Source organism: Dermacentor albipictus, chromosome 1 (assembly GCF_038994185.2).
Source record: "Dermacentor albipictus isolate Rhodes 1998 colony chromosome 1, USDA_Dalb.pri_finalv2, whole genome shotgun sequence".
NCBI classification, from domain to species: Eukaryota; Metazoa; Arthropoda; class Arachnida; order Ixodida; family Ixodidae; genus Dermacentor; species Dermacentor albipictus.
In genome coordinates this window covers 507,462,916-507,484,595 of record NC_091821.1, presented here as the reverse complement: position 1 = coordinate 507,484,595, position 21,680 = coordinate 507,462,916, and the positions used below count along the sequence as shown (strand labels likewise).

The 21,680-nt window shown below is 48.8% G+C and overlaps 1 protein-coding gene and 1 pseudogene across 3 annotated transcripts in view; one reads left to right on the top strand and one right to left on the bottom strand.

Annotated features, from left to right (window-relative positions):
- Lrch (Leucine-rich-repeats and calponin homology domain protein) overlaps positions 1–21,680 on the top strand; it is a 205,513-nt gene that overhangs the window by 88,067 nt on the left and 95,766 nt on the right. For all 3 annotated transcript variants that reach the window (XM_065439258.1, XM_065439257.1, XM_065439256.1), the window contains one exon: positions 21,055–21,177. In XM_065439258.1, the coding sequence (XP_065295330.1) occupies positions 21,055–21,177 (123 nt within the window). The remainder of the gene's footprint in view (positions 1–21,054; positions 21,178–21,680) is intronic.
- Positions 6,620–7,189, bottom strand: LOC135907601 (tigger transposable element-derived protein 6-like; annotated as a pseudogene).

The following is a 21,680-nucleotide window of genomic DNA, read 5'->3' as shown; positions in this document are numbered from 1 at the left end:
TGAATAATAACATTATTGCCATTGTTAAAAGATGCCGCAAACGAATTTTTGAGCACTATGCACTATCAAGACATGTAAAATACCGTATAATGCGGAATATAGGTTGAGGCGGAATATAGGTCGACCCCCTTACATTGAAGCCAGGAAGTCAACATAAAAATTATAAGGCACAAAACTTTGTTTTATTAAGCGGTGCCGCCAGAGTCGTCACCTGCTCATTCGTCCGAGCTGGCTGAACTCTCGTCCGAAGACGACTGCTTTTCGCTGGCTGCGTCCCACAACATGCCATCCTCGGTGCCGTCCAAGGAGTTGCTAATGCAACACTTCTTGAGTGCCCACACCATCACATCGTCGGGCAGCGAGTGCCAAGTCTGCGACACCCATGTAGCCACAGTGGCGAGAGGCGGCCTACGCAGCCGGCCGGTTGGAGTCGAGTTGTCGCCGGCCATCCACTGATTACAGTCAAACCTCGATATATCGAACACGGATATATCGAATTATTGCGTATATCGAACACTTTCTACATCACGTGGAAAATCGCATGCATTTTTTATTTTTTATTTCGAACAGGGCCGGATGTAAAATGGATATATCGAACTCCGCCGCCCCAGACCAAGTGCGCTCTGTTGACAGGAGGCGAGCTTTCCCGCAACACTCTCGAAGATAGCGGCGGCGCGATGGGCGTTCCAGACTGCTGCGTACGACAGCTCCCACATCGGTTGCGCCGAGGGCGCCATTTGAACGTAGTGGCGTACACACGCGGCGGCTTGGAGCCAGCCACGGCCAGTCTCGAGGGAAAGCGCACGCTCCCCGGCCGTGAGCCAGCCCGGCCGCCTCAATCACGCGCGCCCGCGCCCCCGCCGTGCGCGCGTAATCGAGGCAGCCGTGGAGCCAGTTGGAGCGCTTTGTCGGTGCTGAGCCACACAGCATGTGCATTGAGGACTTCGTTGGCAGTGACGACAGCACCGGAACAGTGGCGGAGTTAACAGACGTGGAGATCGCGGGAGAAGTGACTGCTGAGCGGCCAAACGAAGACGCTGCCGAGGCTGATCCAGCAAGTGCTGATGTTGCCCCGCTCCAGACTGCAACTGAGGCTGTAGCTGCGTTGGCCGTTGTACGCCGCTACTGCGGTGCAATAGAAGGCACTGGACTGTCTCTTGTGGACCGTTTGGACTATGTTGAGGACGCCGTGGTCAAGCACGCGGTTGCCAATATGAAGCAGGCTATGCTGCTTCAGTACTTTCAGCAAACGAAATAAATACTTTGTTTTAAGCTTCATGTGAGTATCTATTGCGCCACGATTGGTTCATTGATTGATTTGTGCAAGTTTTTGACGCGTTTTCTACGTGATTTTATATATCGAATTCTGGCTATATCGAACTATTTTGCGATCACCGCGCCGTTCGATATATCGAGGTTCGACTGTATATTGTTCACGGACACTGTCTTTAAAGGGCTTGTTGAGCACGACGTCCAGTGGCTGAAGGGTTGAGGTCATGCCTCCCGGAATGACGGCGAGTTCCGTCCTCCCGTCGCGGAGTGCCTGCTTCACACCTGCTGTCAAGCGCCCGCGAAAGGCATCCAAGACGAGCATGCTCGGATACCGCAGGAGTGCGCCGAGTCGCCGATTCCAGACGGTCTTAATCCAATTGAGCATGAGGGCCTCGTCCATATACAGTGAAATCTCAGTATAACGAACTTCAGGGGACCACAGGAAAATGTTCGTTATTCTGAAAGATCGTTATAGTGAAAGCCCAAAAATTAGCCATAACAATAGCATTTCAGTAACGTAAACGTCCTACCTTTGAAACGGTACCTCCTTGAACTCGTTTCTCACACAATGCACACGTGATCGTCAGACAAGGCACATTTATTTGAAATAGTCCGTGATCGTCTTCTGACGGGCACAGCACAGACTCTGCAGCACAAAGGATTCCAGACCGTCCGCATTCTTATGCACGCCTTCGGTCGCTGTGCAGCTTTTGGCTATAAATATGCGGAGTTTGCGCAAGTAGTCCAACACATCTGTGGCCGACACGGACTCGTTGCGGTCTTCGGGTGCTGCCGTAATGTCATCATCCATGTCATCGCTGCATTCCTCATCTTGAGTGGCCGTGCCCTGGACGCTCTGCAGTATGTCATCAGTGGTAAGCTCCGCCGAGGTCCACGTCACGACGCGCAGGATCGACGGCTAGCTGCTCAGGCCACCTCGCTCCAAAGCTCGCTCGAACTGTCCTCCGCTGCCGGTTCATCGGTTTGTGGTTGGCCATCTGTGATATTCAGGCCGGCCTTCTTCCAGCAGTTTTGGATGGTGGTGGACGTGACGCTCCACCATGCGCCTGTCAGCATTTCCGCAGCCTGTCGGACGTTGATGGCTGTCGAGTGCTGCAGGCGCAAGTTGATGAGCAGCTGCTGAACAAGGCACTTCCGGAAGTGCGACTTCACGCTCCTTATAATTCCTTGGTCCAGTGGCTGAAGTACTGATGTGCAGTTTGGCGGCAGATACTCGAGCCGCACATTCGTGAGCCGTATGTTGACAATGTGCGCCGAGCAATTGTCCACAATCATCAAAATGTGCCGCCCCTCCTTCCTCATCTTCTCGTTTACCGTCAGCAGCCACTCGGAAAAGAGCTCGCGGGTCATCCAGGCACCCCTACACTGGCACGGCAGCGACACTACATTTTTCATGCAGCGCGGCTTCGAAAACCTCCCGATCACCAGAGGCTTCAACTTTTCAGTGCCATCTGCATTGCAGCAATACAGCACGGTGATGCGAAGCTTTGACTTTTTGCCGCCTCTGCACTGTTCTCCTTTAAAATGCATTGTCTTGTCTGGGAGCAGCTGATAAAAGCAGGCCGTCTCGTCTGCATTAAAAACATCAGCTGCTGCTTAAGACCTGACCATTTCGTGGAAGCTCAGCGCGCGAACAACTGAAAAAACAAGCAAGAAAAACGTGATGCGGCGTTGCCTCCGCAACAGGAAAAAAAGAAAAGGCCCACTTCAGCGTTATTTACGACTCTTTTTTTTTTTTCCTTCTGCCGCACCGTCTCAGGTTTTACGAGCCCATGCTCCCGCTTCTCCACTCACAAAACCTGGTGCGCCGTTGCCTCCGCAACAGAGAAGGAAAAAAAAAAAAAGTCCCCACCCGCATCTTTCTCCTCCCGCGCCATCTCAGGTTTTTGCGGGAAGGAAGTTGCAAGGCGCCCGCTCTTCGCGCTGCGTCGTCTGCTAGCTTAGAGCTCCGACTGCTGTGACGGATACACTGAAATCTAAGAATCGTCGCATTTCGGGATATGAGTTCGTAGTACTGAGGTGTTATTAAGATGACACGGAAATTAAATAATGATCGTTATTCTGAAATGTTCGTTATTCTGAAGTTCGTAGTAGTGAAATATTTTTACATTGAAACTATAAGCAGTCGGCATGGGATTTCTCAAAAGTTCGTTAATCTGAAATGTTCGTTAATGTGGTGTTCGTTGTAACGGGGTTTGACTGTAGCCCTTTTCATTCACGCGAACGATAACATCCCGCGGGAAAACCTCTTTCGGCAGCGTCTTCCTCTTGAATATTATGTACGGAGGCAGCTTTCTGCCGTCTGCAGTACACGCGAGCATCACCATGAAGCGCGAATGCTCGTTCCCCGTAGAAAGAAGCTTGACTTCTTTTGCACCGCGTTCGCACACTGTGGTGGGCGACGGCATGTCGAACCACACCGGCGTTTCATCAGCGTTGCCGATCTGTCCCAACATGTAGCCATGCTGCTGCTGGAGACGGATAACATAGCGGTGGAATTTGACCAGCTTGTCCTCGTATGCCTCTGGCAGCTTCTGGCAGATTGATGTGCGCCATCGAAGTGCAAATCCCATGTGTCGCATGAAGCGACGAACCCAATAAATGGAGCCCTTGAATTGTTCCTTGGGCAGTCCGGATTCTCTGGCGATTTCAATAGCTTTGATGCGGATGAGTTCCGCTGTCACTGGCAATGATCTGGCACGATGCTCGCGGACGAAATCCGCCACCTTGTCTTCGAGCTCCGGGTGCACGGCGCGGCGCCCGCGAAAGGACGTCTTCCGCGCGTTGCAGGCAGACAGCTTGACTTTCTGCGTTCGCCAGTACCGGACGCTTTTTTCCGACACGCTGAATTGCCGCTGGGCGGACATGTTCCCATGCATTTCAGCATATTCGATTACTTTCTTCTTGAACGCCGCGGTGAACTGACGTCGAGTACTCGTACTCATTTTGCGGGTTGTCGGGAAATTTAGCTACGCCAGGAACGTTCGCTGCACAAAAGGGAAGATGGCGTCGGTCCAACTGCGTAGGCCGCGTTGGTCACCAAGGAGGCGATAACGATGCGGATGCTGAAAGGTCTGCACTCCTACATGTTGCCAGACGACTATTCATGTTGTGCCAAGGGTCAGTATATAAGTCGAGGGGTGACTTTTTAGTAATATTTTTTGGAAAAAACCTCGACCTATATTCCGCACTATACGGTATGTATTTTTTCATAAAAGAATATATTCGTACGTCCCAAAAAATTCTGCCAGAAATAACTGATATCAATGCTTCCACCTTTTTTGTCTATTTAATAAGTAAAGAAAATATCGCATGAACTTTAGAACTATACAAGTTCAAAACCAGCAATAGTGCATCAAGCTGATATGAAAAATGTGAAGGCCGTGAAATGAGCAAATTAAGCACCCATATTTAATGAAACTTTGTAATTCAAGAACCTTGTTTATACGAGGGGAAGTCAAAAAGTAAAGGGACTTTTGAGAAAAGGTACATTTATTTTGTTGATAGAAAACTGAAACATACATTATTTTTCCACATAACTACCTTGCACTTCAACGCACTTTGCCCAACATTCCACAAGTTTTTTTATTCCGTCGGAAAAAATGCTTTTGGGTTGCACCTGTAATCAATTTTGCACCGCATCAATGACTTCTGCATCAGCTTCAAATCCTCTTCCCCTGAGCGCTTCCTTCAATGGTCCAAATATATGAAAATCACCTGCAGCTGGGTCTGGACCGTATGGCTGCTGCTCCAGCAATTCGAATCCCAACTTGATCCTTTATTGTTTCGGCCATTCATTTGGCAGAATGTTGCCGAGCGTTATCTTGCTGCAGAATGACACCTTTTCACAGTTTTCCCACAACGTTTGGATCTGATTGCAAGTTTCAGTCTAGTTCGCAACACATCACAATAGTTCTCACTGTTCACAGGAGGGTGAAATGAACGGCTACCACACCTTCCATGTCCCAGGATAGTGTTACCATAATCTTACCAGCTGATGGTCGACGTTTAAATTTCTTGACTTCTGGTGATGATGAGTTTCCAGACCATGCTCGCAGCCTTACTTTCCGGTTCGCGATGATGTACCCAAGTTACATCTACGTTAACAATAAGCTCCGTAATTGCATCTCCCTCGCCAAATGTTTGCGAGAGTTGTCCAAACTTTGTGCCTTATACTGCGCTGACAATTTTTGGGGACCCACCTTGCACACACTTTCCAAAAATTTAGAATGTCGAGTAAGATGGAATATGACCATGGCTGATATGTTAAGTATTGGGGATTTCGTCGACTGTGATACGTCTATTTTTCATCACCATACCCTCAACGACTTTCAAATTGTCCTCAGTCTTTGCCATCGATGGCCTGCCTGATCTTTCCTCGTCACATAAGAAGTTCTTCCCTGTTTGAAATGCTCTATGCGTTCATAGATCTTGCTTCGCGATAAAGAACTGTCATCATACTGCGCTTGCATTGGACGAATAATTTCCGCAGGTTTAACACCTTTCGTCAACAAAAAAACGAATCACTGCCCTCATTTCCTCTGTGGTTCAGATTGACAATGGAGCCGCCATGTTTAATGGTCTCCTACATAGAAGACGAAGTGCTTCTCTTGTGGAACACCTCTTGCCTCGCTCCACCTGTGGGGTCTACCGCCCCCTCCATCGCAGTGATGGATGTACAACATGTCAAGGAACCTCCCTGTTCCTGTTCACCCGTGGATATCGGTTCAAGAAAGCGAGGAAATACATCGAGTGATAGCGAGGACACAGAGCTGTACTCCGCATCAGTTGACGAGTCCTCGGAAGACAGCTTTCAACTTGTCCGGTACCGCAAGGCCAAACGAAGAATTCTGAACACATCTTCAGCGTCCAGTTCAAACACCGTGAAAACTGCACCACAACGATAGCCTCACTCCATCCTGTTTCTGCCACAGAATACTACTGACAACCTACGCGTCTTCAACAGGCAAGCACTCTCCCTATGTATAGAAAACACCATGCCAAACGAGGTCAAGGATGTCTGGATAAACACTAGGCAAAACATCCTGGCAATCGATGTGATGAACCCAAGCAGGCTGAACATACTACATCATGTAACACAGCTGGGTAACATCAAGGTCCGCTCCATGGTGCCAGCGAATGGTGCCACAATAGCAGTACAGTCGAACCTCGATATATCGAACAGCGCGGTGATCGCAAAATAGTTCGATATAGCCAGAATTCGATATATAAAATCACGTAGAAAACGCGTCAGAAACTAGCACAAATCAATCAATGAACCAATCGTGGCGCAATAGATACTCACATGAAGCTTCAAACAAAGTATTTATTTTGTTCGCTGAAAGTACTGAAGCAGCGTAGCCTGCTTCATATTGGCAACCGTGTGCTTGACCACGGCATCTCAACATAGTCCAAACGGTCCACAAGAGACAGTCCAGTGCCTTCTATTGCACCGCAGTAGCGGCGTACAACGGCCAACGCAGCTACAGCCTCAGTTGCAGTCGGGAGCGGGGCAACATCAGCGCTTGCTGGATCAGCCTCGGCAGCATCTTCGTTTGGCCGCTCAGCAGTCACTTCTGCCGCGATCTCCACGTCTGTTAACTCCGCCACTGTTCCGGTGCTGTCGTCACCGCCAACGAAGTCCTCAATGTACATGCTGTGTGGCTCAGCTCCGACAAAGCGCTCCCACTGGCTCCAGGTTTCTTCGAGCTGGCATTCTTCCTCTGTGCCATCCAAACGTCAAATCTTCGGTTGCTTCCCCGGAAGCTTCTTCAATGTGGCTCACGAAACCCGCATGCCGAAAGCACTGAACTATTGTCGACTGCTTGACATTGTCCCACGAGGCTTTCAGCATTTGAATGGCACCCAAAAGGCCTATCTTTAGCTCTTGGCCCATCCGCAGCGTGAGTAGCAAAATGTCGATCAGCCGACGCTTTTAGATGGACTTGAAAGCGCGAATAATGCCCTGGTCCAATGGCCGCAGCTTCGACGTCGTGTTCGGCGGCAAAAAATGAATTTCAATACTGCTCAGCTGGACATCTGTGTGGTGTGCTGTGCAATTGTCGACAATGAGACAAACCTTCCGGCCTTGACGTGCCAGCTTAGAGTCCCATGCCTTCAACCATTTTTGGAATATATCCCGAGTCATCCACGATTTCTTGTTCCAGGCATATGTAACCGGAACGCTGGGGCAGTTGTGCATGCACCTCGGGGTTTGAAACTTGCCTGTGACAAGCGGCCGCAGCTTCGTGCTTCCGTCCATATTAGCAGCCAACAGAACTGTGATACGCGCCTTGCCTTGCTTGCCGCCGTGGCACTTGTCTCCGCGAATGTCGAGCGTTTTTCGTGGAAGCATTTGCCAGAACAGGCCCGTTTCATCAGCATTAAATATCTGATTGGGCTCATACTTGGCGAGAATCTGAGGCCACTCTTTTTCAAGCCTCTTCTTGATCTCGCCTTCATTGGCGTCCTCACTTTCCTCCACGACTCTCTTCCCGACAATGTTAAAACGGGCCTTGAAACGTTGCAGCCAACCGCTGCCGGTGTTAAAGTTCTCGGCGCCGAGAATGAACACAAAGTTCTTGGCCTTCTGCTGTAGCATTGGTCCCGATAAAGGAATACTCCGGGCCCTTACGTCGATAAACCATTTGTACAGTGCCTTCTCGACGTCTTCAAAGGCAGCTTTGCGCACCCGCCGCGCGCCTGAGTGCTGGTTCTGTTCCGCCTTGGCCTTTATGTCACTCTTGTTTTTCAGCTGAATGCTCAAAGTACTCCTTGGGATGTTGAAAGCTTCGGCGACGCTCGACTTCTTTCCTCCATTTTCAACGCGCTGTATCACTTCCAATTTCGCAGCAAATGTCAGGGACGTCCGCTTCTTCGCGTTTGCAGCCATCACACCAACCACGACAGGCCTAAGCCACACACACACTAACAACGACTGGCGTAGCACAAGCAGCAGCACCGAGACGCACATGTCGTTGACGTTGTCAAACTAGCCAACCTGGCCAAGCCACAGCCACGCCAAGCCGCCGCGTGCGTACACCGCTACGTTCAAATGGCGCCCTCGGTGCAACCGATGTGGGCAGCTGTCGTACGCAGCAGTCTGGAACGCCCATCACGCCGCCGCTATCTTCGAGAGTGTTGCGGGAAAGCTTGCCTCCTATCAAAAGAGCGCACTTGGTCTGGGGCGGTGGAGTTCGATATATCCATTTTACATCCGGCCCCGTTCAAAATAAAAAATGCCGTCGATAAGAATACGAGCAGTACACTGTCCGTCGAGGTGAATGAATGCATTATTAGCACCATGCAAAATAGGTCCAAGATAAGGCGTTTTTACTTTACGGAGCCGGGAACACAGGTCACTCCGAAGAACAGAAATGGCAGCACCGGTATCGATGAGAGCTGACGCGGGAACACCTTCGATAGTCACAGAAAGCATGTTTTCCGGGCGAACAGGAGGAATTTTTGAAGACCGATAAGAAGCAGTTTCCCCTCCAAAAACTGCAACAGTTAGTTTTCCGAGTGCTGGTCGACAAAATGGGAAGTGGGGCGAAGCGGTGATGTAGAGCGCCTGTAAGATGATGGAGAACGACGTCTGGCCGAACGGGAACTATGAGGCAGATTGGGAGCAGCTGGAGGAGATGGAGAACGCTGTAGAGGGGACGAGTACGATCCGGGATAGTAGTCGTCTGATCGGCGAGTGCGGTCTCTTTCGTGCTCAGCATAGCCTCGTCTTTCATCCTGCTGGCGACGGCGGCAGAAGCGAGATATATGGCCGCGTATACCACAGTAAAAACAAACCAGACGAGGTGGACGCCACTGAGGGTACGATGGCACAGCAAGTGCTCTGGTTCCTATCGTAGCCAAGTGGTCATAGGAAACGCCAGTAGGCATGCAAGTCACGGTAGGGGTGGGTAGCGAAGGTGTGGAGCGCGCTCCCAGAGCAAGGTGCGTCGTGGGTGTAGTCATCGCTGTCAACTCCTGCTTTACGACCTCGCGCAAGTCGAAGGTGGGTGTTGGGTCGCAGGCAGCAGGTGGACGCCTTAGGTCTTGTAGTTGAAGCTCTTCGCGGATGATGATGCGGATAAGGGCACGTAGATCTGGAGAATGGGGAGCCTGAGGATCGCTGCTGTCATGTGGAAGACGAATAGACTGCAGCTTGTCGAGGCGTTGACACGTTGAAGTGATGTCTTGGACAGAAGCCGGATTTTGCACGATTAAGGCGTTGAATGCAACAGGCCCAATGCCTTTTAAGATGTGGCGAATGCGTTCGGCTTCCGTCATGCTGGGATTCGCACGGCGGCACAGAGCCAAGACATCCCTATGTACGAGGTGTAAGACTTGGTGAAGTTGGCGGCGCGTGCCGAGCTTCTGTTTGGCGACTTCTGCATGGCCAGACGAGGAAGGGAAGATTTGCCGCAGCTTGGAGGTAAACGTGGACCAATCCGCGATGTCGGATTCATGGTTGAAATACCACGTCTTTGCAACACCGGTCAAGTAGAAGGCGACGTGCCTCAATTTCTGGGTGTCGTTCCACTTGTTGCAAGAACTCACGCGGTCGTAGTGGTCGATCCAATCGTCGACGTCATCACCGCGGAGTCCCGTAAAGACAGGGGGATTGCGCTGAGGGCTCGTCACAGTCCAAGAGGGAGCCGCAGGTGAGGTCGTCTGTGTGGTAGGGTTAGAGGCGCCGGAAAAGCGTCCATTGTTGTAGGGGTTGCTGGGTGCAGGCGGCGACCGGAACGGAGCTCCAGGGAGGACGTGAACGTGAGATGACGTCAGGGTCTTGACGTACCTCCACCACTTTTATGCGAAGCATATTAACGTAGGTTTCGGGCCTTCGCGTGACGCCCGGCGGTGGCCACAATTGACCCTGAAGTGGGGTCACGTGATGACGTCACACAGGCTGCAGATGAGGCCTCATATTGCGCCATTGGTCGCCTCCCGGCGGTGGCCACCATTGACCTTCAAGTGACCTTCAAGTAGGTCACGTGACATGATGTCACGTGATGACGTCACACCGGCTGCAGATGGGGCCTCATATCGCGGCGTCGGTCGCCTCCCGGCGGTGGCCACCATTGACCCTGAAGTGAGATCACATGATGTGACGTCACGTGATGACGTCACACCGGCTGCAGATGGGGCCTCATATCGCGCCGTCGGACGTCGCCCGGCGGAGGCCTCCACGCTTCGGTTCGCACCGTCGCGCGCGACGCAGCGGCAGCGCCACCATCGCTGCATCACGTGATATGTGACGTCACACCAGGGATGAAGCGGCGCGCGCCCGCCGTCACGTCAGTCTCTGTGCCCGCAACCGCACCAGCGTCTTTGCGCCGGGCGTGTATGCGGTCAAGATGCCTCCAAACGCTAAAGATACGCTAAGGTTAAGCCCAGTGGATGCGAAGCATCCACTGGGCTTAACCTTGATAAGCCTCCAATTTTATAATACCGAGACCGATCAAGTTGTCCAGTGCTGTTTATTCCAAAAAAAGCAACGGCCCCAGCTCACGCGTGAAAAAGTAGAAGAACAGGGAAGGTGATGACGGCTATGTACAAATGAAAACGACAAAGTACGTTAATAGTGCTTACAATATTTTGACTCCGGTTTTTTTGTCACGTTCCTTGGGCTACAGTGCAGGTTGCGACATCCTCGCTTTCTTATCTTGACCCTTTGTAAGTTTATGATATGGCTATTTGTCTACCCTGAAAGTGCACGTGATGTGAAGCTAACATAAAATATGGTCCTCCAAAAAATTTGTATTGCGAAAAAAAAAGAAAGCAACAATGTCACGACCTTCAGCACACATTTAGCTATGCAGTCAATACTTAAGAAGCCTTCTATCACGTTTTTTAATTTCCCCAGGCTCTCCAGAAAGTTAAAAGGAGAGAAATTCTGCTCAATTAAATTGAATAAGATGTTCTCAAGATATCACTCTGAAACTTTTGTTGAAGCATCGGTCAGACATCCTAAACATTTGTGCCAATTTTCATCAAAATCCATGAAGAAATAACAGGGTGTCTACCAACCGGGCAAACCAGGAATTCTCAGGGATTTTAAGTAGTCTGGAAAAAGTCAGGGAAACTCAGGGAATTTGGGCCTCTATCAGGGAAAAATTAGCGGCAAATTTAGTGAAAGGGTCGAAAGTCGCAGTAATGCTGGCTCGAGTAGCAGACAGGAATCGTAATGAATCGTCTTTGACGCCCTGTCGTCGGCTGGAGGAATTGCTAGTGTACAGTCAAGGACTGACTTTCCGGATTCCCAATAATTTGGACGGCTTCGCGGCACCGTCACGTACCCCATAGAGTCAACGTATCAGAACGTGTGAAATTTCCGACGCAAGAACTCTTCGCCGTCCGATTTGCCGGACGTTTTCCCGTGATGGCAGGTCCGAAACGGCAATAATCAAAGGCACCACGGCTGCCGTTTTGATTACTTCGCCACCTCGAACCGGCGCTCTCGAATGCAGATCCGCTGGCAGCCGTTGTCACCACTGCGGCGACACTAGGCCTAGCTGCTTCGACGTTCGCTATGAAACTTCTTGCCGTTTGGTGCCGAGTTTTTTATTGAAAGAATTAGCTGCTGTCAGCAATGGTATGGACTCCGCCTTTGTGATCCTCGCGATTGACATAGAAAATGCCGGTTCCTGAAAGTAACCTTCGCCTCTGTAAAGAAATGTTACTTGGTGAAGCATACACAAAAGTATTGCAGTGAAGCATAACAATCGTGGGAAGGGGCTATTGCCACGGAACACAGTATGTATTCCTTAATTATACACGCGTGCAGCCGGTATTTCCTGTCACATTACGAGCACCGACATGTCTAATATGTGTAGCGACAGGCCTTCAGAGCGTTTTCGAACGTGCCTGTGGCGGTTTGAGTCCCTAAGGGCAGTAAATGACACGCATTTATTTTTTTGCAACTGGCTGATTTTTCGGACGTTTTCGCGGCCCCTAGGGAGTTCGAAAAATTGGTCGTGGACTGTGCAACTGACCAATATGCTTCAAGTGGTCCTTGGGGTGAACGAGTGACGAAAGGAGGACAAGAACAGAAATGAACTACGCATTGAGGAATAAACGGGAAAGGAAGCTTGCTGCCGCCGTTTTGAAGGAGCTTGAGCTCAAAAAATAAAGTTTTGGCTGATGCCGAGATGCAGGTGTCCCTCATCCAAACCAAAATAAACTCTTTAAAGCAGTGAAACACAACACTCGGGCGTCGTGCGCGGCTGAGAGTATGTCAGAACAGTTGAGGTTGACTTACGAGCTGTTGAGAGAGAATCTCAATTGTGACAAAGTTCGGGCCTCATACCACTGAGCTTGCGACAGTTGATGGAAATAGCTCATATTCGAAAATATTTGCTTCTATATGCATCTCTATTTTATTCGTATTTGAGAATGTCCGACTCCATTGCAATGTTTTTCAGAGACACTTTATTTGCTGTGCATTTTACTAACCACTGCCTTCTATTCTCTTTTTGAATAACATAAACACTACTCAATAGTATTCAAATTGGATTAAGTCGCTTTTTTAATTTTTTTCATGTGCCTACTAGGGAGTGACAGCATGAGGCGACATGTTTTAAGCCCGTCTTGAAATAAAACATGGTTCTGCATCACTCAGGGAAACTTGCAATGGCACTCAGGGAAAACGTGGAAAACTCAGGGAATTTGGAAATGTCAGCTTTGTAGACACCCTGAATAAGGAAATTGATTTTCAAAGCCACGTCCCCCCTTAAGGTTTTACATGCTTTCCACTTTTGTCTCCATGGAAAATAAGCTTTCTATACAAAAGAAAGGTGTGTGCCTCAATTCTTGTATAGCCCCTCTTCGTAGCGACATGTTATTGGCCAGCTATGATCGCAGTCTTGGAACTAAGCTCAGCCAGACGAGCACTGTAAAAGGGATGCGATACGTTGACGGCTTTTTAATATTTTACAGTACTAACACTACTGACGCGCAGCCTGCTGCTGCTATAATATTTGACCTGTTCCGCATAGCTTTAGATTCCTTTGTATTGACCACGGAGAATCCCTCAGACACCAAGCTCCGTTTCTTAGACATGGAGCTATCGCTCTCAAACAATCATGTCTCATCAATCAATCAATCTCATAACAGCCTTCCCATTTACTCCGCGCACTCAAAGATAGTCAAGTGCGGTATTGCAAGATCTTGCATGAAGGGGGCCCTCATCAGGTCTTGTGACCATCAAGTGGATGCAAGCTTCGAATTGCAAGTAGCAAGGCTGAAGCTCGCAGGTTTCCCGTTACCGCTTTTAACTAGCATCGCTGAAAGCCTCGCAACTAGCCTTAAAAGAAAGCAATCGGCAGCTATTCAACCTGAGAATCGCTCACGGCAAATGGTTGTGGTTATCCCATATGTGCGCCACATTGCGCATAATCTCAAAAAAGGTTGTCAGCAGGGCAGGCGTTAGGTTGCTGTTCACTGCTAGAAATAAGTTAGGCAGCCTGTGCCATCAAGTCAATCGGGTGCCCTAGAACAACAAAAAAAGTTGTAAAAAGCAGCACAGACAGAGGTTTGTTGTTTACTATTGTGAATGTGTGGTTTATATGATTCCTCTTTCATGCAAGCATTTTTACATCGGTCAAATGGGGCGGTGCATCAATGACCGCATGCGCGGACTCTCAGTTCAAAAACGAGCTAGAGATAGTCAATTCTCACTGCATTGTAATGAATGCGGCTGCAAGCTGTCTTTTAAAGATGTGACCTACCTGTCAAAATACCGTGATGACCGCGCACATCTTATTTCCGAAGCTTTCCACATTCATATTAGTGGTGAAGCATGTGTAAGCCTTCCCTCTATTTCTCTCCTTCCGAAGGAGATTGCCTCTTATTGCATTAATTGCAATTTTCGCCCCTGTGCATGCTAAATTCTGTTGATTCTGTGCTTTGCGATAGTGGCGGACTATATATACACTGACGGAAAGAATAAAAACACTTGGTTGTTAGTCAACACTGTTTTCTGTGTCCCTCTCCTTGTCGTGTTGTTTAGCGCTGTTTACTGCTCGTAATCATGAACCAACCATCCCAAATGCGTGCTCTTTTGAGGATTTTTGGGCCAATTTTTCTCTCCAAAGGGTATTTGTCTCCAACAAAGCTGGACTAGTTAGAGTTATTTGAGTTATGCAACACTGCAAACCAACAGGGAAAAGTTGAGGTGCAAGGAGAAAATAACAACATGAGAGGAACCAATTTTTGCAGCAAAGTCATGTCAGGAAATGCAGTCAGGAGAGCAAATGAAATTAGCCATAGTTCCTGCATTGTACTTACCAGCTTCCCTACAACGTATGTAAGACATCATCAAGCACACTCCTCTTCATACCAAATTTGAGTGGAAGGTATTCAAAGTTCGTATACCTCCTTGAAATCTTTGACAACCCTTTAATTCGGAAAAGGAGAGTCAACGGCCTTTAAAGCTCTTCGAAAGTAAATGCGCTTCATGAATGCCTTAAAAACTGGTGTTGGGGGCGAGTTTTGAACATTACATGTTACAACTATGTTTCTACCAACTGGAAAACCGGGAACTCTCAGGGCTTTTGAATAGCCTGGAAATAGTCAGGGAAAATGAGGTGTAACTATATTGAAAGGGAACGAAAGTCGCGGTAACGCTAGTTCAAGTAACAAAGGAATCATAATGAATCGTCTCTGACGCTGGGTCATCCGTTGGAGGAGTTGCCAGTGTGCAGTCAATGACCGACTTTCTGGACGCCTGATAAATTGGGACAGCTTCGTGGCCCGTAATGTCAATGTATAAGAACGTAAGAAATTTCGGACGCAAGAACCCTTCGCTGTCCGATTTTCCAGACTTTTTGTGGTGACCACAGGTTCAAAACAGCATTAATCAAACGCCACCATTTTGATTACTTCGGCGCTTCAAACCAGTGCTCTCGCTTGCAGATCCACCGGCAGCTGTGTAGCCACTATCGCGGCAACACTAGGGAACGAAAGTCGACGAAAGTCGAGCTGCTTCGACGTTTGCTATTAAGCTTCTTGCCGATATGTGCCGTGTTTTTCATTTAAAGAATTGACGGTTTGCAAAAATGCTGTTGCGAGCACCCTTTACATGGTCGGATACAAGAAGCAGACGAACAACCGACACAGCGCTAGCGCACCTTGAGATGCCAGTTTGTGGTGGTTTTGATGGCAGTATTTTCTTGAAAAGACCGGCTGGTTGTTTTGCATATTGTGCACAAGTTGCTTTGCTGCCAAACGGAGCAGGAATTTATTTCGGTTTCTGTCCAAGACGAGCTATCCGGCGAGGAAAGCAGCATGGTAAGCGACGGCCGGATACCATCACAGCACACTAGTTGCAACTACTGAACTGTAATATGCCAGCGCCGCGAGGTCAGTTCGGTCTTCAAGCTTTGAGATGCCCTTAAAGCAGCTGCATTTGGCCGGAAATCTGGAAAGCTTAAGATGGACGAGTACAGTAGGAGCTTGCGAAAGGGCAGGGGTGTCGCTCAATTGTCACTGACACATAATTATAATAAATATCATAAAGTGATGTCAAAAGTACATCTCATATGATAATTAGCGCCCAGCACTTCGCCACTGAAGTGCTCGAAACACCATCCAAGGGCAGCTGGTGTCTTGATTGGCAGTGTGCAGTGACCACTGTGCGACAGAGTTCCCTTGGCTTGCTCTTTACTGCTGACAGTATACAGACATCCAAATGTATTTTCATTTAGCCTCTTAATATTCATGCATGCATTAAAGAGTTCACAAAAAACTATGCATTCAATTGCTAGTGGAAGCTTCTCTGTAACTGGCAACACCCACAGCCAGCGAGCAAAGCCTACCACCTTTATCGATGGCAGTTAGTGCATGCAGTCGAGAGAACGGCGCGCTGTTTGAAACTTTCCCGTATTTACCGTACACCATAAAGGACCGTCATAATAAGACAAACAGCTCTGTGAAACATTGTTTTATTGCTATGGACCATATTAGTATGGTAAACTTTCCTAAGCGGAGCATCGCGCTCGGCCTGCTGACTTTGTTGGCAGCCATCAATCGCCCGAGCCGGTAAGCCTAGCTCCCGGTTGTCAAAGCAGCAGCTACCGATGACATGAAATGAAAATGCCGTGAGTTATAAAGCGTTCGTTTTCGTGAGCATTATATCGTCTCAACATTTATGTCGCAGTTAAGGGGGGACATGAGTTTTAGAGGCCAAAAATAGCGAAAAAGTCAATCTTTTGAAAATGGTATTTTCAGAATTTCCAACTATTATTGCATCACTTTGCCAAATGCTTTGCATTCTAAATCAATATTTTAGCCGTAAGATAAATTTTTGGCACCAGTGTTGGCCAAATATGAGCCAAAGTTACCGTAAAAAAAGCTATTTTTCCACGGCATGTGACAGCCCCCGCAGTCGTTCAGTCGCATCAACCTGTATATCGTTTGAAAGAGCAGTGTCTCGTCTTCATTTTCCCGCCACCACCGGCTCTGTCTGCACATTGGCAGTGAAGCAATTCTGCCTCAAAAAGAAAACCCAATGCGTTCTATTATTGGTCGACAAAGGCACATGACCCTCAGATAGCCACGTCATTGGCTAGACTGGCGTCGTCTGCATCACTCTGCGGCTGCAGTTCTGATGCAACAGGCCCTGTACTGCAGCACCTGCCTCTGTATGGACCTTGACTCGAAGCTCTTGCTCCACTCCGACGCATTCGGTGCAGCGCTGCCCCTTCATTGAAGAAGACTCTGCTCATTTGAAAAATTATCATGAATGATCATGCAGTGCTTTCTTTTTTCTGCTTTTTCTTCTTATTTTTTTTATTGCTTGAGAATTCAGAAATCTTTATGGCTCTTTCCGTGTAAGAAAATTGGCCGGTGACTGTGCTTATTTGCATAAAAGGTTGAATTTCACTTTAAGAAAATTTTGATACTACAGTTAAACCTGGACATAACGAAGTTGACAAAAGCTCGCAATTTTTCGTTACATGCAGGTTTTCGTTACATGCAGGTTTCGCGTGAAGGCTCGTACGAATGATGCAGAAACGAAACCAAATAGCTCAATATATCTGCGAAGGTGAACTCACCCTTCAAGCATTTATTTTACACCAAAAAACTGCGTAATTTGCGCTTGCTTCTTCGGCACAAGTGACGGCACAACACGCCGCTCCAAAGAAGCTAAATCGTGTAGAGCTCCTTCATCGTCGAGCGAGCCGACGAAACGGCGCATAACGTCCATTGCGTTCATCACCTCCTTTGCAGAAGGCACGTCACACGGATCTGCCTCACAGGCACCATCATCACCGCCATCGGGATTTTGCACGCTTTCAGCTACTGCTGCATCAGACATTTCTTCTGTAGCCACGGCGGCGTTGTCGGCAAACAAAAAGTCAGTCAGTTCAACGTCGTTGGGTACACCACCGTTAGTGCATAGCTCGTTCCACGCTTCGGCCACATCGGACGGAGTAGAAAGGTCTTCCTCCTCTTCCTCGTCGGCACCAGCCCGTGCGTTTTTGGCTATTCCGGCCTTTAAAAAGCAATTCGCGATAACTTCTGCCCTGACCTCTTGCCAGGAGGCAGCAAGCATCTCGACTGCTTGATAAATGTCGATCTTCATCTCCCGTTCCAGACGGATGTCGAGAAGTATCTTCTGGATTAGTCGGCGCCGGTAACAGCATTTAAAACTGTTAATGACCCCTTTGTCCAGGGGCTGTATTAGAGACGTGCAGTTGGCCGGGAAGTAATGCAGTTCGATGTTCGACAGCTGCAGGCCCTCGACGTGGTGCGCCGAGCAATTGTCCAGCAGTAGGCAAACTTGACGGCCTTGCCGCTTGACGTCCTGGTTAAATTCCTTCAACCACTCAGAAAATATTGGCCGAGTCATCCAAGCTTTGGAATTCGCCACATACTTCACGGGCATACTCTTTGTCCCCTTAAAACACCTGGGACGGGCACTTTTGCCGACAACTAGCGGGACTCGCTTGTCTGTGCCGTCGAGGTTGGCACACAGCAGAATCGTTATGCGGAGCTTGCTCTGCTTTCCACCGCGGCAGTCATCGCCTTTTAACGCTAGCGTGCGGCCCGGAAGCATCTGATAAAATAGAGCCGTCTCGTCGGCATTGTAGACATCAGCCGCCTCGAAGCGACTCAGGATTCCAGGCAGCTCGTCAGCCACCCACGAAGCAGCAGCATCGCTGTCTGCGGAGGCAGATTCGCCGCTGATTACTCTTCCGACGACACCATGCCGGCTCTTAAATCCCTGCAGCCACCCGTTGCTTGCCTTGAAATCATCATGGCCCAAGATACACGCAAAATCCTTTGCCTTCTGTTGCAAGATCGCACCACTTATGGGTACATTTCTGGCTCTCGTGTCCAAAAACCATGTGAACACTGCCTTGTCCACATCAGTGTATGTGGACAGCTTCAGTCTTTTTTTCTTCGAGCTTGTTCCCGACTCCACTGCGTTTCTGATGCTGTGTTCCGCACTCAAAATCGTTGATAATGTGCTCGCTGGAATGCTGAAACGGGCGGCAACGTCCTTCTTCTCGCCCGCGGAGACAGCATTTAAAATTGCGAGTTTGTCTTCAAAAGACAGAACTTTTCGTTTTCTGGCAGCAGAACTCATCACGACCAACCGAAGACGTAGTTAGAAGCGGAGACGCACGACTACACGCCGACAGGCAGGCCTAGCACCTCCAAAACAAGTCGGACAAACCAGTACCAGGGCACAGTTGACACACGCACACGTGCAGAACGCAGGACAACACTCAAAATGGCGAATGCAACGCATCCATAGAGAAAGAAAAAAAAGTGACGCATGTCGTTCGTCATGGAGTGTCGTTCGTCATCGTCCCTCTCCCTTCCCGCGCCCTGGCAATGAAAGAACCGGCTATCAGCGTTGCTTTTCAAGTGAATTCTTACACATAAGTGCGTCTAAGCCGTTGAAACAAATAAAAATCACTAAATAAGAATGCTTGTCCTCAAATCTATACGAAACAAAATAAATCTGAAAGAGAAATCAGCTGCCGATACCAATGCCACCTGGCGTCACGCTAGACAAGCAAAGCCTGAAAAGACTGCTACGTTAGGCACGGAGCGGCGCTAGTTGCCGCCATCATCATCATCATCGCTAACTTTGCTCGGTCGCGGCAATCCCTGGCGTTCGCGTAGCTGCTGGCTCCTTGCAATATTAATATTCAATAATCTAGAGCATTTCTTCGGCCGAATTTTTCTTAAAAGTGCAAAAAGTAATGACTGATCAGCTTTGGGAATTCGTTACATCAAGGCTAACCGCCGCAACGCGTTCGTTACATCAAGGTCGAAAATACATGGGCTTCAATGGGGGCAGCGTTGGGGAATTCAAAAACTTCGTTAAATCCAGGAATTCGTTACATATAGGTTCGTTACATCCAGGTTTAACTGTATAACGAAGTGCTGATTTTTATGGATTTAGTTCTATCAAAGTTTACCGTTTAGACTTGTGTAAGAGCCGCACTCCTTTTTTACAGTTTTGACGAGATGCAGCCCTTACACGGGACTGAACCTTTTGGTCAAAATGGTGCTGGCACAGATGGCGAGTAATGCACACCCCAGATCCCCGAATGTACCATTGCATCGGAGGTCAATGTGCAGTTCTCACCATCTAGTAACAGCACATGAAAGTACACAGCGCATGAAAATTCACCAATGTACGTGCATGGCATTGCCGCGCTGAACACGATTGCTTCTCTGTTGGTAATATGTTTTTTTCCAAATTTGGGGCTGCCAAGTTGGGGGTGCCACCCTTACACGAGTCCATTCTGTAGCTTGTTGGATACGGACCCTTTTCCTGGCATCACTTAAGTTTCCCGACCACATCAAATCGTCGTCGCATTCAAATTACGGTGCACAGGGGCGCGTCTACCACGTTACCAGACCCGTCAGACAGGTTGGCGACCCCCACCTCACACGTCGCCTGTCAAGCTATTGTCTCCCCCCATGCTTGACTCTTCCCAAAAGTGCAACAGGAGGCTAGCACGGTTCCAGGTAGTTGATCTTGGTTCCAAGCAGAGCTGTTTTGAGCTGTTTTGTAGCTCTGGAAGGTCATTCGAATAACAACCAGCCTCCTCCAGCTGAGCGCTTTCAGGCGGGGAGGCAACGCTGGTGGCAAGTCACCCAACGGACTGTGAAGTGCTTGGAGTGTCCCCATTGGCCGAATGTGACGGCACTTGCACGGGCGCCTACCATTGGAGGAAAATGATGTCACCTGAGCTGGCTCGACGATTGGCTGAAAATGACGTGACCCCCGAGAGACCGAAAGGGTTAAAAGCGAGAGACAGGGAGAAGAGACATTCATTCTTTCGCTCTTCTTGCCACAGGCCGCAGCGTCCGATTTGCTGCCAGCTGTCGATGACTTTATGACTGTTCATTACTTTGTGTTGTTACTGTAAATAATGTAAAGAAACCTTCAGTTCTTTAAGTCCTCCTCAACATCGGCCAACTCCCGCACTCAATGGCAAGATCTAATAACATGTAGTGCCCTTATGGAAGAGGTGTTTACCCTTCACAAGGGTTCTGAGCTGCGTTAGATGGTTAAGATTCACCATGGCAAAGCAGCACAGACGACGGGACAAGTGAAACAGGCAAGTGTCCCCTGCTTTACGTACTCTGTGACTGAATAAACAGTCAGTTGATAGTGAGTGCATGATCTTGTCTGTTTCACCCGTTTCGTCATCTGTGCAATTTCGTTGTCTTCTACACCTTTGTTTCCATATGTGTTTCCATTTACTCCCACAGTGGTTGTGTCTCCCTTTGCAGGAGGAAGAGTTCCGGGTCCGACACGAGGCCATTGTGCACCAACAGCGGCTTGAAGCTGCGTGGGCTCAGCAGCGGCTGCAGCAGCCACCCTCTCCCCCTAGCCTGCCGGCATCACCTTTGCTGGTGCGCAAAAGCCTCTCATTTGAGCGGGCATTGGCTAATTGATCAATTTAATCATTTGTGCACTCCTCCATTTAGTGTTATTATTAGAGATCTTGCACGGGCACTGCCAGGGACACAGAAACTTAAAAAAAATGAGCCTAGGTGGGACAAAGCTGTGCACTTCAGTCAGGATGGTCATAAAGACAGGACATGTATTTGCGTACTTAAAATGTCAAGTGAGTGTTACCTACGCCAAATAACTGCACGTGGTGACATTGGTGTGACATACTTTATAGTCAATCCATCTTCCCTATGTAAACAAGTTCCAACAGAGCTTTGAAGTCATTTCGCACCAGGCACTTTAACATCCTGTCCCTGCTAGCAATGGTTGACATGGGGATCTTCACACACTTTCTGGGGGTTATCTATCTGTCTGTTTGCATGTAGCCGATTTCCCACCTACCTAGATCACTGGGTAGTCAGTGATCTGACGCGTAGTACACCAGTCTCCTATGATGAGTTAA